A 16,041-nucleotide genomic window follows, 5' to 3' on the forward strand; every position below is an offset into this window, starting at 1 on the left:
ACTAGGGTTATGTTAAGTTAATTCATTTCAAAAGGTGTTTATCTGTTAGTCACGGAATATTAGGTCCAACACAAGGGTGAGTAAGGAATGGTTAGTCATGGGGTTGAAGACAGCCCAAGATAAATTGTACTTAGAATCTGGAACTTCGGAATCTCAACATTGCTACATCACTGAAGTTGTAATTAGTCTCTCCATCTTTGTAGACACACTTCTGTTGTTGTTTGTTTTGGCTCTTTTGGCGGGCCCACCACCCAGCTCCCAAATAAATCACACATGGAGACTTATTCTTAATTATGAATGCCCAGCCTTAGCTTGCCTTGTTTCTAGCCAGCTTTTCTTAACTTCAAATTATCCCATTTATCTTTTGCCTCTGGGCTTTTATCTTTCTCTATCCCTGTATGCCTTTCTTTGTTTCTTACTCTGTGACGGCTGTGTAGCTGGGTGGCTGGCCCCTGAAGTCCTCCTCCTTCTTTGGCTACTTCATCTTGTTTCTTCTCTCTTCTTTTCCTCCCAGATTTCTCCTTCTATCTATTCTCGCTGTCTGTCAGCCCTACCTATCCTTTCTCCTGCCTCACTATTGGCCATCCAGCGCTTTATTAGACCATCAGGTGTTTTAGACAGGCACAGTAACACAGCTTCACAGAGTTAAACAAATGCAACATAAAAGAATGCAACACTTCTTTGCATCATTAAACAAATGCTCCACAACATAAACAAATATAATACATCTTAAAGTAATATTCTACAACACACTTTCTTATAGGAATCCACACCTGACAATCAATCTTTCCTCAAATTATATCATAAAACAGTAATTTCTCCCTAACATGGCATACATTTTATTGTAATTCAAAATAAAATGTAATAAAAATTGATAGGAGCTACAAAGAAAAATGGTTTTATATTTGCAAAAAATAGCTGTGGCTAAGAAGAGCTGTGGCTGACTAATCAGGAAAGCTCTCCCTCAGAAAGCTGGGTAACATACAAATAATACCTATCTGAAAAGGCTGACAAGCTTCCAGGATTGCCAGGACTTGGAAGGCTAAGCTACTAAATAAAAACAAATTAAAATAAAGAATGTTATAGGTAAATAATAATAAAGATGAGAGAAATTAATATTTTGGGAAATGGATACAACACAGAGTAATCAACAAGACTGAAGGTACATCTTGAGAACCCTCATCAAATTTGTCAGGAATAAAAAGTATTTATCAAGAATGAAGATGAAAATAAGATATATACTCAAAATCCAACACAATAGTATCAAAAAAGATTCAGTAGCATATTAAAAACAACTGTAACCAACTGAGCTTTCCTGATGATATGCCAGAGCCCTTTGTACCATGTGATCTTAGTAAATGGGCCTGTTATTAGTCATCTTGACACAAACTAGAGTCCCCCAGGAAGAGGAAACCTCTACTAAGGAATCGCTTTAATCAAATTGGCTTGTAGACATGTCTATGGAGCATTTTCTTGATTAATTTTTGATGTGGGAGAGCTCAGCCCACTGTGGGCAGTGCCACCCATTGGCAGGTGGTTCTAGGTGGTATAAAAAAAAAAGCATGCCAGTAAACAGCATTCCTCTATGGACTCTGAGTCAATTCCTGCCTCCAGATTCTTGCCTTGTGTTCCTGCCCACATTTTCCTCAATAATGGACTGTGACAGGGAAGTGTAATCAAATTAAAATATTTCTCCTCAAGTTGGTATTGGTCAGTGTTTTATCACAGCAATAAAAGGCAAACTAATATGATTAAGTAAAAAAATTATGAAAATCAATACAATATTTTTAAAGTCTCTTTCTAATATGTAAGAATTGAAGGGAACATAATTATAATGTGTAAGTTATTCCGAACTTGATAAAGAAATATTACACATTTTTCTTTGGGTATTAAAAATTTTAAAAAAAAAAAGATAGCCTTAGGATGATATATATTCTATACTGTATTAGAGGTTTTGACAAGTGTAAGGAAATGAGATCAGCAGATACAAAGGATGCCAAATACACATTGGCTATAAAGGAAAACAATCAAACTTACTCTTATTTTAAAGCAACATTGATTTTGAAGTTTAAAGTAATCTACCAATAAATATGAAAATTATTAGATAAGTATAATAAGGCCCTAAATAAAGGTCCATTTAAAAATCAAATATATATGCATATATGTGTATATATATACATACATATATATGTATATAAATCTAGCAATAAACAATTAGAAAGTGACCTTAGATATGTTATTGCTGTTTACAATAGCAATAAATCACCAAACAGTAGTAAATTTAAGCAAATATGTCCAAAATATTCATTCCTGAGTTCTGAAGAGAAATAAAGTGAAAATAATGATAAAGATAGTGTTCACAGATTGATTCCATGTTCCGAAGCTAGAAAGAGTTTGTCCACATTTATCTAAAAATTCAACTCAATTCCAACTAAAATATCAGTGGCTATTTTGTCCAAATTGACAAGATGATTCCTAAATTCAAATGTCAAGAAGCAAAACTATGAATTTGAAAAATATTTTTAAAAAAGCAAAACCTAAGTATTGTCAGGAATGTGAAGCAATTGGAACCACGAATGGGAGTGTGAGTGGGTATACCATTCCAGAAGACTGCACTCCAGCCCAATAATACTCCAGAAGGGAAAACACATAATAACAAAACTCATCATTGCTCCAAACTGAAACAGCACAAATGTTTATCTGTACTAGTATGAATAAGCAGATAATGAACTATTAATATAATAAAAAAAATTAACTGCTATATAACAAATGAAGAATCCCACAAATATGCTATTGAATAGTAGATGATAAAGTTGTAATATTGTCTAATTTTGTTCATATGAAACTGAAAAAGAGAGAAAGATAATTGGTGGTGGTGTAAGTTCTAATTGTGAGGAAGTGAGTGTGACGTGGAAGGGGGGTGAGATTGACTTTGAGTGCTGGCAATCTTTTTGTGAACTTTTAATTGTCGACATGTGATATATATGTCATATATAATTTTGTGAGTAATTAAGAATCAATACAATTTATTTTAACATATATGAAATCAAGAAAATTCTGAATAACTTAGAGCATGGGATTGGGCCAGCTCTATGGAATATTGTGATGCGTTATGGATCAATGTTACTTAAAAAGACCATGCGAGTCAGACAGAACAGGCAGCAATGGGAGCAGAGAAACAGATCCCAGAATGAACTTGAATGCCGAGTGGAAGCCTTGTGTTGTGTATATGTACACAGATCCTATAATGTGTAGCAGTAGGTTTCAGTAGGCTGAGTGGATAAATCAAACTAAAATTCAGCATTGTCAAAAGGAAGGAAATCTGTCAAGCAAACACTTAAAACCATACACCCAAAGTAAAATGAACAGTAAAAGCTCCTGTCATACCTCAACTAGCAGAAAGAACTGATGTATCCCACAGGACCCGTTTCTCTCTTTAAGATGGGTGGCAGGAGGCAAGAATAATAAACTTTCTTATTGTCTTTAAAAGGGTCAGAAAATTGACCCCATACCTTTTAGAGCAGAAAGGATCTTGATTTTGCTTTGGGAGAAGTTGGATAAAAGAGCTTAAATAGAATGACCAAGGTTCAGGTTCTCTCTGAGACATTTCCCCTGTGATCACAGATGGTCGTGGGTGGCTTCTGTGAGCATCCCTCTGACTTCTCATCCTGTGGAAAGGTGGGTGTCATCATCCTGCACTCCCTTCAAAAGCCTTGTTGAATTGCTTTGGCTCCAAATATTCCATACGCATTTTGAACCAAATGGGAGGTGTAGAGAAATGCATGGATCTGAGTTATCTGGTACAGAATTCTATGCTCCATATCCAAGCTAAAGAGGCTTTAGAGGCCATAGAGGCTACGGAGAATGTGGTACACTCTAGAGGGAAACTAGTGTAACCACACAGAAGAGGCTGAATATATTCCTGGTCACAAAATGTCCTCTCGAGGGTGAAATACACTTGGAGTAGGTACATGAGAGACATTTTTAACTTTGTCTTGACCTTTGCTTATCAGTGTTAAAAACTAGAGTGCTGCTAAGGACTGGGCATATTTCCACCCATCACCCACCCCCAAATTCAGATATAGGACCAAGAGGATGCTACTTGGAGGCAAAGGCTTGGGAAGTAATAAGGTCCTCATAGTGGATCCCTCATGATTTGAATCAGTCTTCCTATAAGAACAGACAGAAGAAAAGTAGACTTTACTGTGAGTGCTTGCCACAAACAGGAATAAGCACCAGCATCAGATCAGCTGCCACTTCCATCTTGTACATCTCAACCTCCAGAACTGTGGGACATAAAAGCCTATTGTTTAATCCAGGCAGACTAGATCCTTTGTTAAGGCAGCTCAAACCGACTAAAATGATGATCAGATCTTGCTGTGGGGAAAAATAAAGGCATAATGAGGTAGCAAAGGGTTCTCCATCTTCTGTATTCCCCAGCCCTGCATTCTACGTTTTCCGCAGCTATTTGAGTGACAGCATTTGTTTACATTAGCTGCCCTAGAATGAGAGCAGAGTGCTCACGGAAATTGATGACGCTGCCACTGTGGAAAGACCATCTTGTTCCGAAGGAGCTGTGTCTTTTTTAATCCTTTCTTTCTATTACTGGTTTTAAATAATGTTTCTGACAAGATCCTGCTTCTCTTTCTGTCAACTGTCAGGGAACAGGTATTGGGCATTATTTGTGGGGCTGTAAATACATTACATGAAAAAATAATGAGTCCTCACAAAGTCGGGAACAATGCCTCCAGAGACATTTACCTAACATGATTTATGTAGGTCCGGGAATGAAGTTTCAGAAACTTCCAAATGGAAAGCCTGGATCATAAAATAAAGTCTCTGCCAGATCCGACTTTGGTATAGCCCCTGGACACATTTCCCTTTTACTTTTAATATGGAAGTTAGAAAAACGCTTTTTATGTTCAACTTAAATTGTTTAGTTAATGGTCTAAGAATAACTCTAGGGAGTACCCCTCAGCATAGCATGTTATTACTCCATTCTTCCGACTGAACTTGATGGATCTATTGTGTTCTTGCTGCAGAAGCTGATCCCTGGGATTAATCATCCCCTTTACTAGCTAGAAATTGTAGACATTTAATGGATATATCTACATCCATCAATTTAATGAGTCTCATTGTCTAGGGTTTGAAATAAACTAATCACTCTGATGTTAAAATATAATTGATGTTCTTCCTCATTCCAAGTTTTCTAGGTTTGTCTTTCCTGCCTGCCTGGAGAGGCCAGTTTAGTTTTAAGCTGCTTTCTTCTCTTTCGTTCATTTAACTGGGGCCTTGGAACTCAAGTGCATCTACTGTTTAAGGTACAGACAGGCTAAACAGTCTTATCCTCTTTACTTGAGCGAGCCACTTGACTTCTGCTTCCTTGACATCATAGTAGGAATTGTCATCGTAGTAGGAATTGTTCTGTTACCACCACCTGAGGTATCTCCGGAAGCCTGGCAGTGGACAATAATAGGACAGTGCCATGACTGTGGCATGAATCACTGGGCAGAGAACCAAGGACATCAACTGACCTGATGACGGGAGCTCAAGGCCCAAGTGGTGGCTTGCCACGGGAAGGAGGATTGCCCGGCCATCAAAGTTACAATAAATAAGCTGTACACAAATCTGAGTCATAATCAGTCAGACTGGGTCTCTGTTTTGTTTTCAGCTGTTTGAATTTATGAACTTCCTGGCTGAGAATGTCATCTTCTGCTACATGGGCCTGGCTCTCTTCACCTTCCAGAATCACATTTTCAACGCTCTTTTTATACTTGGAGCCTTTGTATCCTTTGGAGAAAAAAAAATAGAAAAATGGTTAAACCTTTTTCCTAGTAGAACTTTGAAGACATCATAGAAGTCAAGATGACAGTTTTACTATCAACATCAAAAGCATTATGCATATGCAAGTTTATTTCTATCAAATAACGCCTTCTGGGATTGTAGAGTTAGCTCAGCCAGGGAAGTATTTGCCTTACAAGCATGAGAACCACAATTCAAACCCCAGAATCTAAAAAAAAAAAAAAAAAAGCTGGGCATGGTGGTACATGCTTGTAATCCCAGTTCTGGAGAGGCAGAGACATGCGAATCTCTAGGACCTACTGGCCAGGCAGCCTAATCTAATCAGTAAGTTACATGCATGCATATGTGCACACACACCCCAGAATATACACACACACAGAAAGAGAGATATCATTTCCTTCCTAGGAGAACAGACACTTTTAATACAGAAGGTTCTCCTTCTGCAGGGCTGGAGTAGGAGGCAACCCCCATGGAAGCAAGTATCTGGCCACAGGGACACTGAGCAACTACCTGCAGCTATTGTCCATAGCACTTGGAAAATGAGATGCTGCCTCCGTCAGTCACAGGCAGATGATCCTAACTTCTGGAGAGCTTGCCATCTTCCTGTTCCCACTCTTCACCTGAATTGGGTGTCAGTCCCTCACCACTGGGATTCTGTTGAACTCTCAAATATCCCCTGAAACCTAGATCTTAGAAAGAAGGAAGTTATCTCACTCCAAATAGCTTCATCCTGCAGAGGACAAGCTAGAACAGACAGACCACCAAAGAAGGAATAGAGACAATAGCAAAGGGAGGAAGCTTATGGCTGAGCTTTTCAGTAGCTGTTCACTTACGAGACTTTGACTTTAGGGAAGTCTCCTGAAGTAGCAGTTATATTATATACATTGACAGTCATCTTTTCTCAAAAAAAAAATCCACTAAATGAAATGGGTAAGCAAGCTTGCTAGAAACAGACACATGAACTGATGGGAAGTGAGACGGAAACCACCATCAGAAATAAATTTATTCTTTCCAAAGTGCTGCTGGAGAAGCTAATACCATCATACCGGGGCGTCGCTACCTCACAGCTTCCAGCAAAATTGAGGATAGAGTCAGTCACCAGCAACGTAAATGTGATGGGAAAATTTAGTGATTGAAATGGCATTGCAGAACCAACTTTCAGCCAAGCATATGTTCAAAGACAGACAGAGTTTTATGTCATCCTGGGAAGGAATTGACATTGAACGATGAATTTGGTGAGCGAGTTAGACATAGATGAGTTGTCATGTTTATACTTGTTTTCTGGGTCATATCATAGAGAAGCAGATGGACATGATATCTGAGCCTGCTCAGTCAGCCCCTCTGCAGCAATATTTTCCTCAATGTGTCCCAACAGCTAGCAATTTTTGTTGCCAGAGCCTGCAACATTTACCCCCTCTCCTTCCTCCTGAATCTGGGCAGGAAACAGAAGATCGCCTGGAACTTCCAGCACATGATGATGTTTTCAGGTATGTGACTCATTGTACTCTCAATGCTGCTGCTGTCCCGCCTCTGCAGAGCACAGAAAGTCATGGGGGACCTGAGTTTTCTTTACCCTTGGACCCAGCACCGTGCTCATCCCACAGTGATGAGCAACAGGGAGTGCTCATTCCCAACGAGAAGGGAAGTTAAAGGGAATTTACAGGTGTGGCCTTGAGTATCTGACCAGAAGTGAGCCTCAGCTGAGCACGGGACTTCCCTCTGAGTTATCAGAGCAGTTTCCATACTGAGGAATTTAATTACAGTCTTCTCAGTTGCATGTCCCAGGATACAGTATTGAAGGGTGCCACCCTTCCTCCCCATGCTTTTACCATCCGGGCAGGGCTCCAGAAACTTCTCCTGGTTACCACAAAGCTAATCAGGTCCATGTAGGCTCAGTTATTAGTTGAAAAAAACATGTTAATTAAGTACCAGCAGGTGCCCAAGAGTGGATCCAGGCTCTGTAATGCATTGCTAAGATGTGGACAGAGGCTCTTTTCCAGAAGAGAATACAGCAAATGAGTTTTCTGACCACTGAACTAGTCTGAGGGATTGCAGTTGCTTTCTATCTAATGATCTTCCCTGACTGGAAACAGAATTCAAAGACTCTGTGTATCTTCTATTTGTGTGCACACCTACAGTGCCTTTAGAAGAGTTCATGGGCAGGTCCATGACATTAAAGTGAAAAATATCTGCCGTCAAAACAGTGCCAAGACAGCGGGGGCACCTAGGAAAACATGAACAAAGTGATGGAAACCAATATTGATTGATATGCATTGTTTGCTGCTTATAATTCACCAGTCCTAGGACGCTAATATTAAGTTGTTTTGTGCATAGGATCTCTAACAGCTTAAGTAATTAGGCCAAGGACAAAAGCATTTGCAATCCAGACTTCACCTCAATGCCAACCAAGCGTTTTGAAATTCACATTTTAAAAATCATTTTATTATTTTATGAGTGTGGGTGTTTTGTCTTGTCTACATATGTATCTATACCACAAATGTGTGCTTAGTGCCTATGGAGGCCAGAAGAGGGCATCAGACCCGCTGAAACTGGAGTTATAGATGGTGATTAGCAACCATGTGGGTGCTGAGAATTGTACCCACATTCTCTAGAAGAGCAATCAGTGTTCTTAACCACTGAGCCATCTCTCCAGCCCCAAAATTAACATCCTTTAAAGTGGTCCTTGGAGTAGAAAGTTTGTTCCCTCCTTAATTCTGTGCTACCCTGGCCCACAGAGCACTTGGTGCAGCTCCCAGGTTTGGAATTAGTTGTCTTATCAAATACAGGCACATGGAGATCCACAGTTAAAGCTTATCCTTCATAGGCCCTCTGACCGGGCTTACTAATACTTCCAGACATGCTATGTTGCGAGATTCATAAATAAGTGAGGTGTCACTGGGCAGTGGTAGTACACGCCTTTAATCCCAGCACTCGGGAGACAGAGCCAGGCGGATCTCTGTGAGTTCGAAGACAGACTGATCTACAGAGCGAGATCCAGGACAGGCACCAAAACTACACAGAGAAACTGTCTCGAAAAACCAAAAAAAAAAGAGGTGAGGTGTCAAATTGACAGTGATCCATGACTTAGGGCAGCACTGAACCTTGACAGTGTGCTACTTCTCTTGTTGGAAAGTAAAGGTAACCTTATTTACTTAAAACTTGAAAGCCAGCACTGGGGTGTGAAGTGTTTCCCGTCAAAACATCCATAGCTTTCTTACTGATATCTTATTTAGAACGCCTGGCATTTGATTACAAGCATTGTTTTATTAGGCAAAGATGTTTTAGTAATAAATCGAGATTATAGACATATGTGCAAACTCTCTGCCCAAATGACCACCTGGCTTGATGGCTTCTTTGCAATTTGGCAATGTATAAGTTTGCTTAGCTATAGGATTGGAGCTGCAGAAAAACAAGCAAACAAACCTTAGTAGAGGCCAACAATGTGGTATATTCAGACAAGGACTGATAGAAGTCCATAATTTGATGGTGTCTTCATGATATTCTTTTTTGAACCCTTTCTTTGATAAGTTCACAGATGAATATAATAAATTTTAGTCCTTTTAACCTCCCATTGCTCTCTGTTATCCCCCTTACTCTCCACTAAAATTCTTTCTCTTTCTAACAAGTCCCCCTACCCCTTTTGTGTCTTTTTTATTTAGTTTTTAATGACACAAGAGGCTTAATTGTAATTGCTTGCATGAGCCTAAGCAGAGGGTAATGTACTGGATCCTGGGCAGTTTATCTGTGAGTTCACAACCCCCAACAGTCATTAATGGTCCATAGTCCCTCGGTGGGGGAAGGTAGCTTGGCATATGGTCTAATGAACCCACACTTGGTAAAATGGTGATAGACCTAGTCTTATGCAGATCTTGTGCAGGTAACTACAGCAAATATGAGTTCATGTATACAATAACCAGGTCAGGTCCAGAAGATATACAACACTCTTCCCCATCCTCTGGCTCTCACATTCTTCCTGCTTTCTCTTCCACAATGTTCCCTGAGCATGAAGGAATTGACTTAGTCCATTGAGACCATGGACTCCACTGTCAATTTTTCTGAGCGAGTCTGTACAATGACTGCAGCTCACTGTCCAAAAAAGCTTCTCTGACAAAGACCGAGAGAAGCACTAATGGCTGGATATAAATGTAACTAGTCACAGGGTAGTTGATGCCATGTCCATTTAGCAAAATGACAGCAATAGGTTCCCCACTAGAACCCATGACTGCTGCAGCCATGGGCACACTACCAAGTTTACAGCATCAGGCATGAGTTCCTTCCTGTGCACTGGGCTGTAAATCCATTCATAATGTGGTTGGTTATTTCATACTGGTCATGCCACTATTGCCCTGTTGAGCACATCTTGCCTTTCAGTTTGTTATTGTAGTCCATGGGGTCCACAGCTGGGTAGGATTTTTGCTGGCTTTCTCCCACAGTGTAATACAGCCTGACACGATGAAATATAGTCAGCAGAGAGGAGGCTCCCACATCAACTCCACTTGCCTTCTCTGTGTCCTGTAACCCAAGCCTATAGCAGCCTCAACAATGGGGTCTTATCTAATTCTAGTGGGAAACCAAGAACTGCAAACCAAACAATATTCAATATCGTTTGGGGGGCTTCTGAGGCCTCCTTGACCAAAACAACTCATCATAGGGAGGAAGCTTGCAGCTGGTACTAGGTTTGTCATTTAATAGCCTTCAGTTTCTAGGGGAATATTATCTATCCACAGTACATCTACTTAAACCATGTGAGAGGAAGTGTGTGTGTGTGTGTGTGTGTGTGTGTGTGTGTGTGTGTGTGTGTTAAATGCTCTCACATTCTAAAAGGTAAACAAGACTCCTTAACCCTGATGGAGTTGAAATGCTTGGTTTAATTCATGGGGATGCTGGTTAGCTCACCACTACAACCAATAGACTAGCAAATCTAATCTTCAAGACACTTACCTCTATGTGACCCTGATGTACAGAGAATGTTGTGAGCTGTCAGCATCTGCCTCACTTGCCAAGAACTGACTGAAATGAATCAGAGCAATACAGAGATTAAGTTACTTCTACATGTTTTTAATAACAATTTTCTTGCAAGTGAATAATATTCATAGTATTGCTTGGTATAATCAAAAAAATACTGGCGTTCCCATTAAACAGCTGGCCTCTTTTTCAAACATTTTTCCATGTTACATAACAATGTGATGGGGCCCAATGATGCCACAAGTCAGAAGTCACATTTTGTCTTCCCAAAGCCTTTGAAACTCATGGCTGGGGCAAGACAGGCAGAGATTAACAGCCTTTGTTTCTTGGTTGTTATTTTGTTTCATTTTTTCCCTTTAATTTTTTTGTGAATAGACATGACATAAACTTTATCATCTTAAATGCACAGTTATTAGATACGTTCCTAAATTGTTTGATGACCACCACCCAGAGACACGCTCTTTTCATCTCATAAAATGGAAACTGTATGTATTAAACAAAAGCTCCCCATCCCCGTTCAGCCCCCTAGAAACTACCATATTACTTTCTGCTTCTGTGATTTTTGACTGCTGTGGTTTCTTCATTTAAATGTAATTGTGCTATTTTGTCTTTTGTGACTGCCTCGGCATAGTGTCCTCAGTGTTTGTCACTGTTGTAGAATAATACAGAATTTCCTTCCTTTTCAAGTTGAATGATAGTCCCTTATGCATGTGTATGAATAGCATTTATTGCTTATCCAATCAAACTCTTGGGTTTCTTTTTTTCTTTCAGATAGTACAAAACAACCCTGCTAAGAACATGGGGTACATCTCTTTAAAACCCTGCTGGCAATTTTAAATATATATCCAGAAGTAGAATTGCTGGATTATATGGCAATTCTACCTAATTATTTGGAGAACTATCATGCCATCTTCCATAACAGCTGTAGTGTTTCATAGTCCCACCAATGGTGCTCAAGGGTCCCGATCTCTCTATACCATCACCAACACGTGTTCACTTGTCATTTATGGTAGCCATGCTCACCATATGAGGTGGCAGCACATTGTTTTAATTTACATTTCCTTGCTTACTGTGAAGTGTTGAGCATCTTTTCAGGAACACATTGGCCATCCACCTTTTTACTCATTTCAAATTAAGTCTTGTCTTTTGGTCGACAATTTTCAAATAGTCTGTTTCCTAGATATTGGCCTCTTATAAGATAGATAATTGGCAAATGTTCTCTCCCATTCCATTTGTTTCTGTCATGCTGTGCTTATATTGTCTTTTGATATGCAACATTTTTCAAACTTTTCATGAAGTCCAGTCTGTTATTTAATTTTGTCCTCTGTGCCTTTGGTGTTCTACCACAGACACCATTGCCAAATATGATGTCACAAGGATTGTGCCCTGTATTCTCCAAAGAATGTAATAGTTTTAAGCTTTGCTTAGTTGTTGGTACATTTTGTATATGTCTAATTTGGGAGTACACCTTCATTCTTTAACACCTGAATATCCAGTTGACCCACTATCATTTGTTCAAAACTGCACTTGCTTTTTGACTGATCTTGGCAGTTTTATGTGAGAGTTTATTGTTGTGTTGTTGTTTTATTCTACCCCATATGTTTGTCTTTCTCCTGCATCATACTGTTGAGATGATTGAAAGTGCGTGCGAGCGTGCGTGCGTGCGTGCATGTGTGCATGTGTGCGTGCGTGCGTGCGTGCGTGTGTGTGTGTGTGTGTGTGTGTGTGTGTGTGTGTGTATACATGTGCGTGGGGGTGGGCTATAGGACAACCTAGGGTGTTATTCCTCAAGCAACACCCAACCATTTTTTTTTAACCACATCTCACACTGGCCCAGAACTCACCCACTAAATTCGGCTGGCTATCTAATGATCCCCAGGTAGCCTCCTGTTCTCCTCATCTCCAGTGTTGGAAATGCAAGTGCACACTACCATGCTCAGACTTTCTTTTTAACACAGCTCTGAGGGTTAAACTCTAGTCTCATGCTGCCCCACAGCCGTTACTGGAGTTGTTCAAGCCGTCAAGTTTGTTAGTGAGTTTTAGAAACATGGAAGCTTGAGTCCTCTTGCTTTGTTTGGTTTGGTTTTTCAAGATTATTTTGATTATGGAGGGCTGGGGAGGTTCGTTGAGATTCATGTGGATTTTCTGTTTTTGCAAAGAAAATAGTCATTTGGGGTTTTGATAAACATCAAATTAGGTAGTATTGCTAATCTTAATGTTAAATCTTACAGTTCATGAGCAGGGAAAGTGTTTTCATTTATTCCTGATTTTAAATTAGTTTACCATTTTATAATTTTAATTTCATCACATTGGTTAATATCTAAGTAATTTTTTCCTTTTTCTGATGTCATAAATGGAATTACTTTTATAATTTCCCTTTCAGTTTTTCATTGTTGGTTTATTAAAATGCATCTGACATTTATGCATTAATTTTGCATCTTTCTCTTTTGCTGAATTCATTTGTTATCTGTAATAGCTTTTGTGTATGTGTATGGAATCTATAGGATTTTCTACATATAAAATCTTCTCAAGTCTGTGAACAGAAGCTATTTTACTTCCTTTCTGACTTGGATAACTTTATTCCTTTGTCTTCATTATTTGTTCTGGATAGAATTCCAAGTACTGTGTTGAATAGAAGGGGTGAAAGTGGGCAGCCTTTTCTTTCTTCTGAACAGAGGGGGAGCTTCTGCTACCAAACATGATATTTGATGTCATTCTTTCAGATATGGCTTTTATGATGTTGATTTTCTTTGATTTCTAGTTTGCTGAGCATCTCTTAGTCATGAAATGCTGGTGAGGGGATAGCAAAATGGTTCAGTGGGTAAAGGTGCTTACCACTAAGCCTGACAACATGAATTCAATTCCTCGGACCCACGGGGCAAAAGTAGAGAACCCATTCCTGAATGTTGAAAGTTGTCCTTTGACCTGTGCGCGCGCGCGCGCGCGCGCACACACACACACACACACACACACACACACACACACACACACACACACACACCTCTAAATAAAATAACTTTAAAAGAAAGCCAGTAAACTGGACCAAATGCTTTTCCTATATAAACTGAAGTCATTGTGTGATTTGCCCCTTCATTCTGTTGATACAGTGTTGAGCCATCTTGCTGCTCTAAGAATGAATCTCACTTGGATGTGATGAAGAATTCTTGCAATGTGGTGCTGAATTTGAGTTAAGGTTTCTTCCTCCAGTAGTCAGAAGGGATGTCAGCCCACTCGTTTACTTGTCGTGTCTTTGCCTGGTGGCATTGGTGGGAGAACCGTGCTGGCCTTACAGAGTGAGCTAAGAGGTGTTTGCTCTTCCTCGCTTTCTTTACAGGAGTCCACAGGGTAAGTGTTCGTTTCTCTTTAGCACTTGGCAGAATTCACCCACGAAGCCACCAGAGCTTGCAATTTTCTTTCTCAGGAGAGTCTTATTACTGGTTGAATCTTCTAACAGTTATGGGTCTGTTCAGATTTTCTGCTCATCTTTAGTGAGTGTTGTGTTTCTACTCATTTATCCATTACATTTAATTACCCATAGAACTTCCTTACAAGTCTTACATTTCTACAATGGACGGTAATGTCCCCATTTTCATTTTTTATTTTACCAATTTGAATTTTCTTTCATTTCTTAGTACATCTAGCTTAAGGATTGTCAATTTTGTTGACCTTTTCCAACAAGCTTATGATTGCATTATTTCCCCTGTAGTATCTCTATCCTCTGTTCCATTTATCTCTGCTCCAAACTTTATTATTTCCTTCTATCTGGTAGCTTCAGGCTTTTTTTACCCTAGTTCTTCAAATCACAAAGTTTGTTTGTTTGTTGGGCTTTTGGCTCAAGATCTTTCTTTCATTAATGGGATAATAGCTACATATTTCTGCCTTCATTTCATTGTGTCTTGAAGATCTTGCTATGTGTTTTTATTCTCATCCAGCTGTGGTGGTATTGTTTTCCCCAAAATATTGTGTACCTTAATAAACTTACCTGGGGTCAGAGAACAGACAAGCCACTAGTTAGTCAGTGATAGCACACGCCTTTAATCCTAGCATTCCAGAGATAGAAATCCCTCTGGATCTCTATGAGTTCAAGGCCACATTGGAAATAGCCAAGCATGGTGACACACACCTTTAATCCCAGAAAGCCAGCCTTTAATCTCAGGGAGTGGTGGTAGAAAGTAGAAAGATATATAAGGCGTGAGGACCAGAAACTAGAGGCTTTGGGCTGGTTAAGATTTGGCTGGATAAGCTTCAGGCTTTGGAGCAGCAGTTCAGCTGAGAGCCATTGGGATGAGGACACAGAAGCTTCCAGTCTGAGGAAACAGGACCAGCTGAGGAACTGGCAAGGTGAGATGGCTGTGGCTTGTTCTGTCTCTCTGATCTACCAGCGTGGACCCCAATAACTGGCCTCGGGTTTGATTTTATTAATAAGAACTTTTAAGATTCCTGCTACATCTGGCGCCCAACGTTCGTGTTACGAATTCATGAAAAAGCTGTTTGCCTGTGGCCTTGTGAGCCCCAGCTCAGGCCCAAGCTACACTCAGCCGGTTGTGGTGGCGCACGCCAGTTGGATTTACTGAAGGAGACAGAGGCAGGAGGATCTTGAGTTTGAGGCCGGCCTAGGAGGCTTGGGAGAAGCTTTGGCCCGGACTGAGCCACAAACAGTGGTGGGACCATGGAAGCAGTGGCTACTGCTCCATGTTGCCAGCTCCTCCTCATCGTGTTGGTGACTGCAGTTATGCTGCTACCTGGAACAAAGGGTTTACTGCTGCTGGTTCAGAGAAGAATTGCCAGGACCATTGTGTTACAAGAAAGCATCGGCAAAGGTCAGTTTGGAAAAGTTTGGCAAGAAAAATGGTGGGGAGAAATTGCTGTGAAGATTTTCTGTTCTACGGAAGAATGTTCATGGTTCCAAGAGACAGACATTTATCAGACTGTGATTGCTCCAAACCACAGAGGAGGCACAAAAAAAAAAAAAAAAATTCTGCAGGAAACCATGACCATGCCTAACAGTGACTTTGAAATCTTCAAAAAGATGACAGGATCCCACAAAGATGATTCCACATGGACTATGATAAAGCCATTAAGCTGATTAACGCCATGGAAAAATCGACTTTGGACTACAAACTGGTCAGGACAATTTCGAGAGGACTAGCTGAGATGATCCAGCCTGACAGACTACTTGAACAAGGACTTGAAACAAGCCCTGAACTTTCCTATTATCCAGAGACTGGACAAACGATACAGGACTTGATGATTAACCCCAAAATTTTCTTTTCA

At 40.1% G+C, this 16,041-nt stretch overlaps 1 protein-coding gene across 1 annotated transcript in view; it reads left to right on the plus strand.

The window, feature by feature from the left end:
• The window catches only part of Slc9a9 (solute carrier family 9 member A9), a 548,574-nt gene that overhangs the window by 324,436 nt on the left and 208,097 nt on the right, over positions 1-16,041 (plus strand). Inside the window, exons 10-11 of the mRNA XM_076576829.1 lie at positions 5,672-5,785; positions 7,178-7,289. Coding sequence (XP_076432944.1) covers positions 5,672-5,785; positions 7,178-7,289 — 226 coding nt within the window. The remainder of the gene's footprint in view (positions 1-5,671; positions 5,786-7,177; positions 7,290-16,041) is intronic.

The sequence above is a fragment of the Peromyscus maniculatus genome, chromosome 7 (assembly GCF_049852395.1).
Source record: "Peromyscus maniculatus bairdii isolate BWxNUB_F1_BW_parent chromosome 7, HU_Pman_BW_mat_3.1, whole genome shotgun sequence".
NCBI classification, from domain to species: Eukaryota; Metazoa; Chordata; class Mammalia; order Rodentia; family Cricetidae; genus Peromyscus; species Peromyscus maniculatus.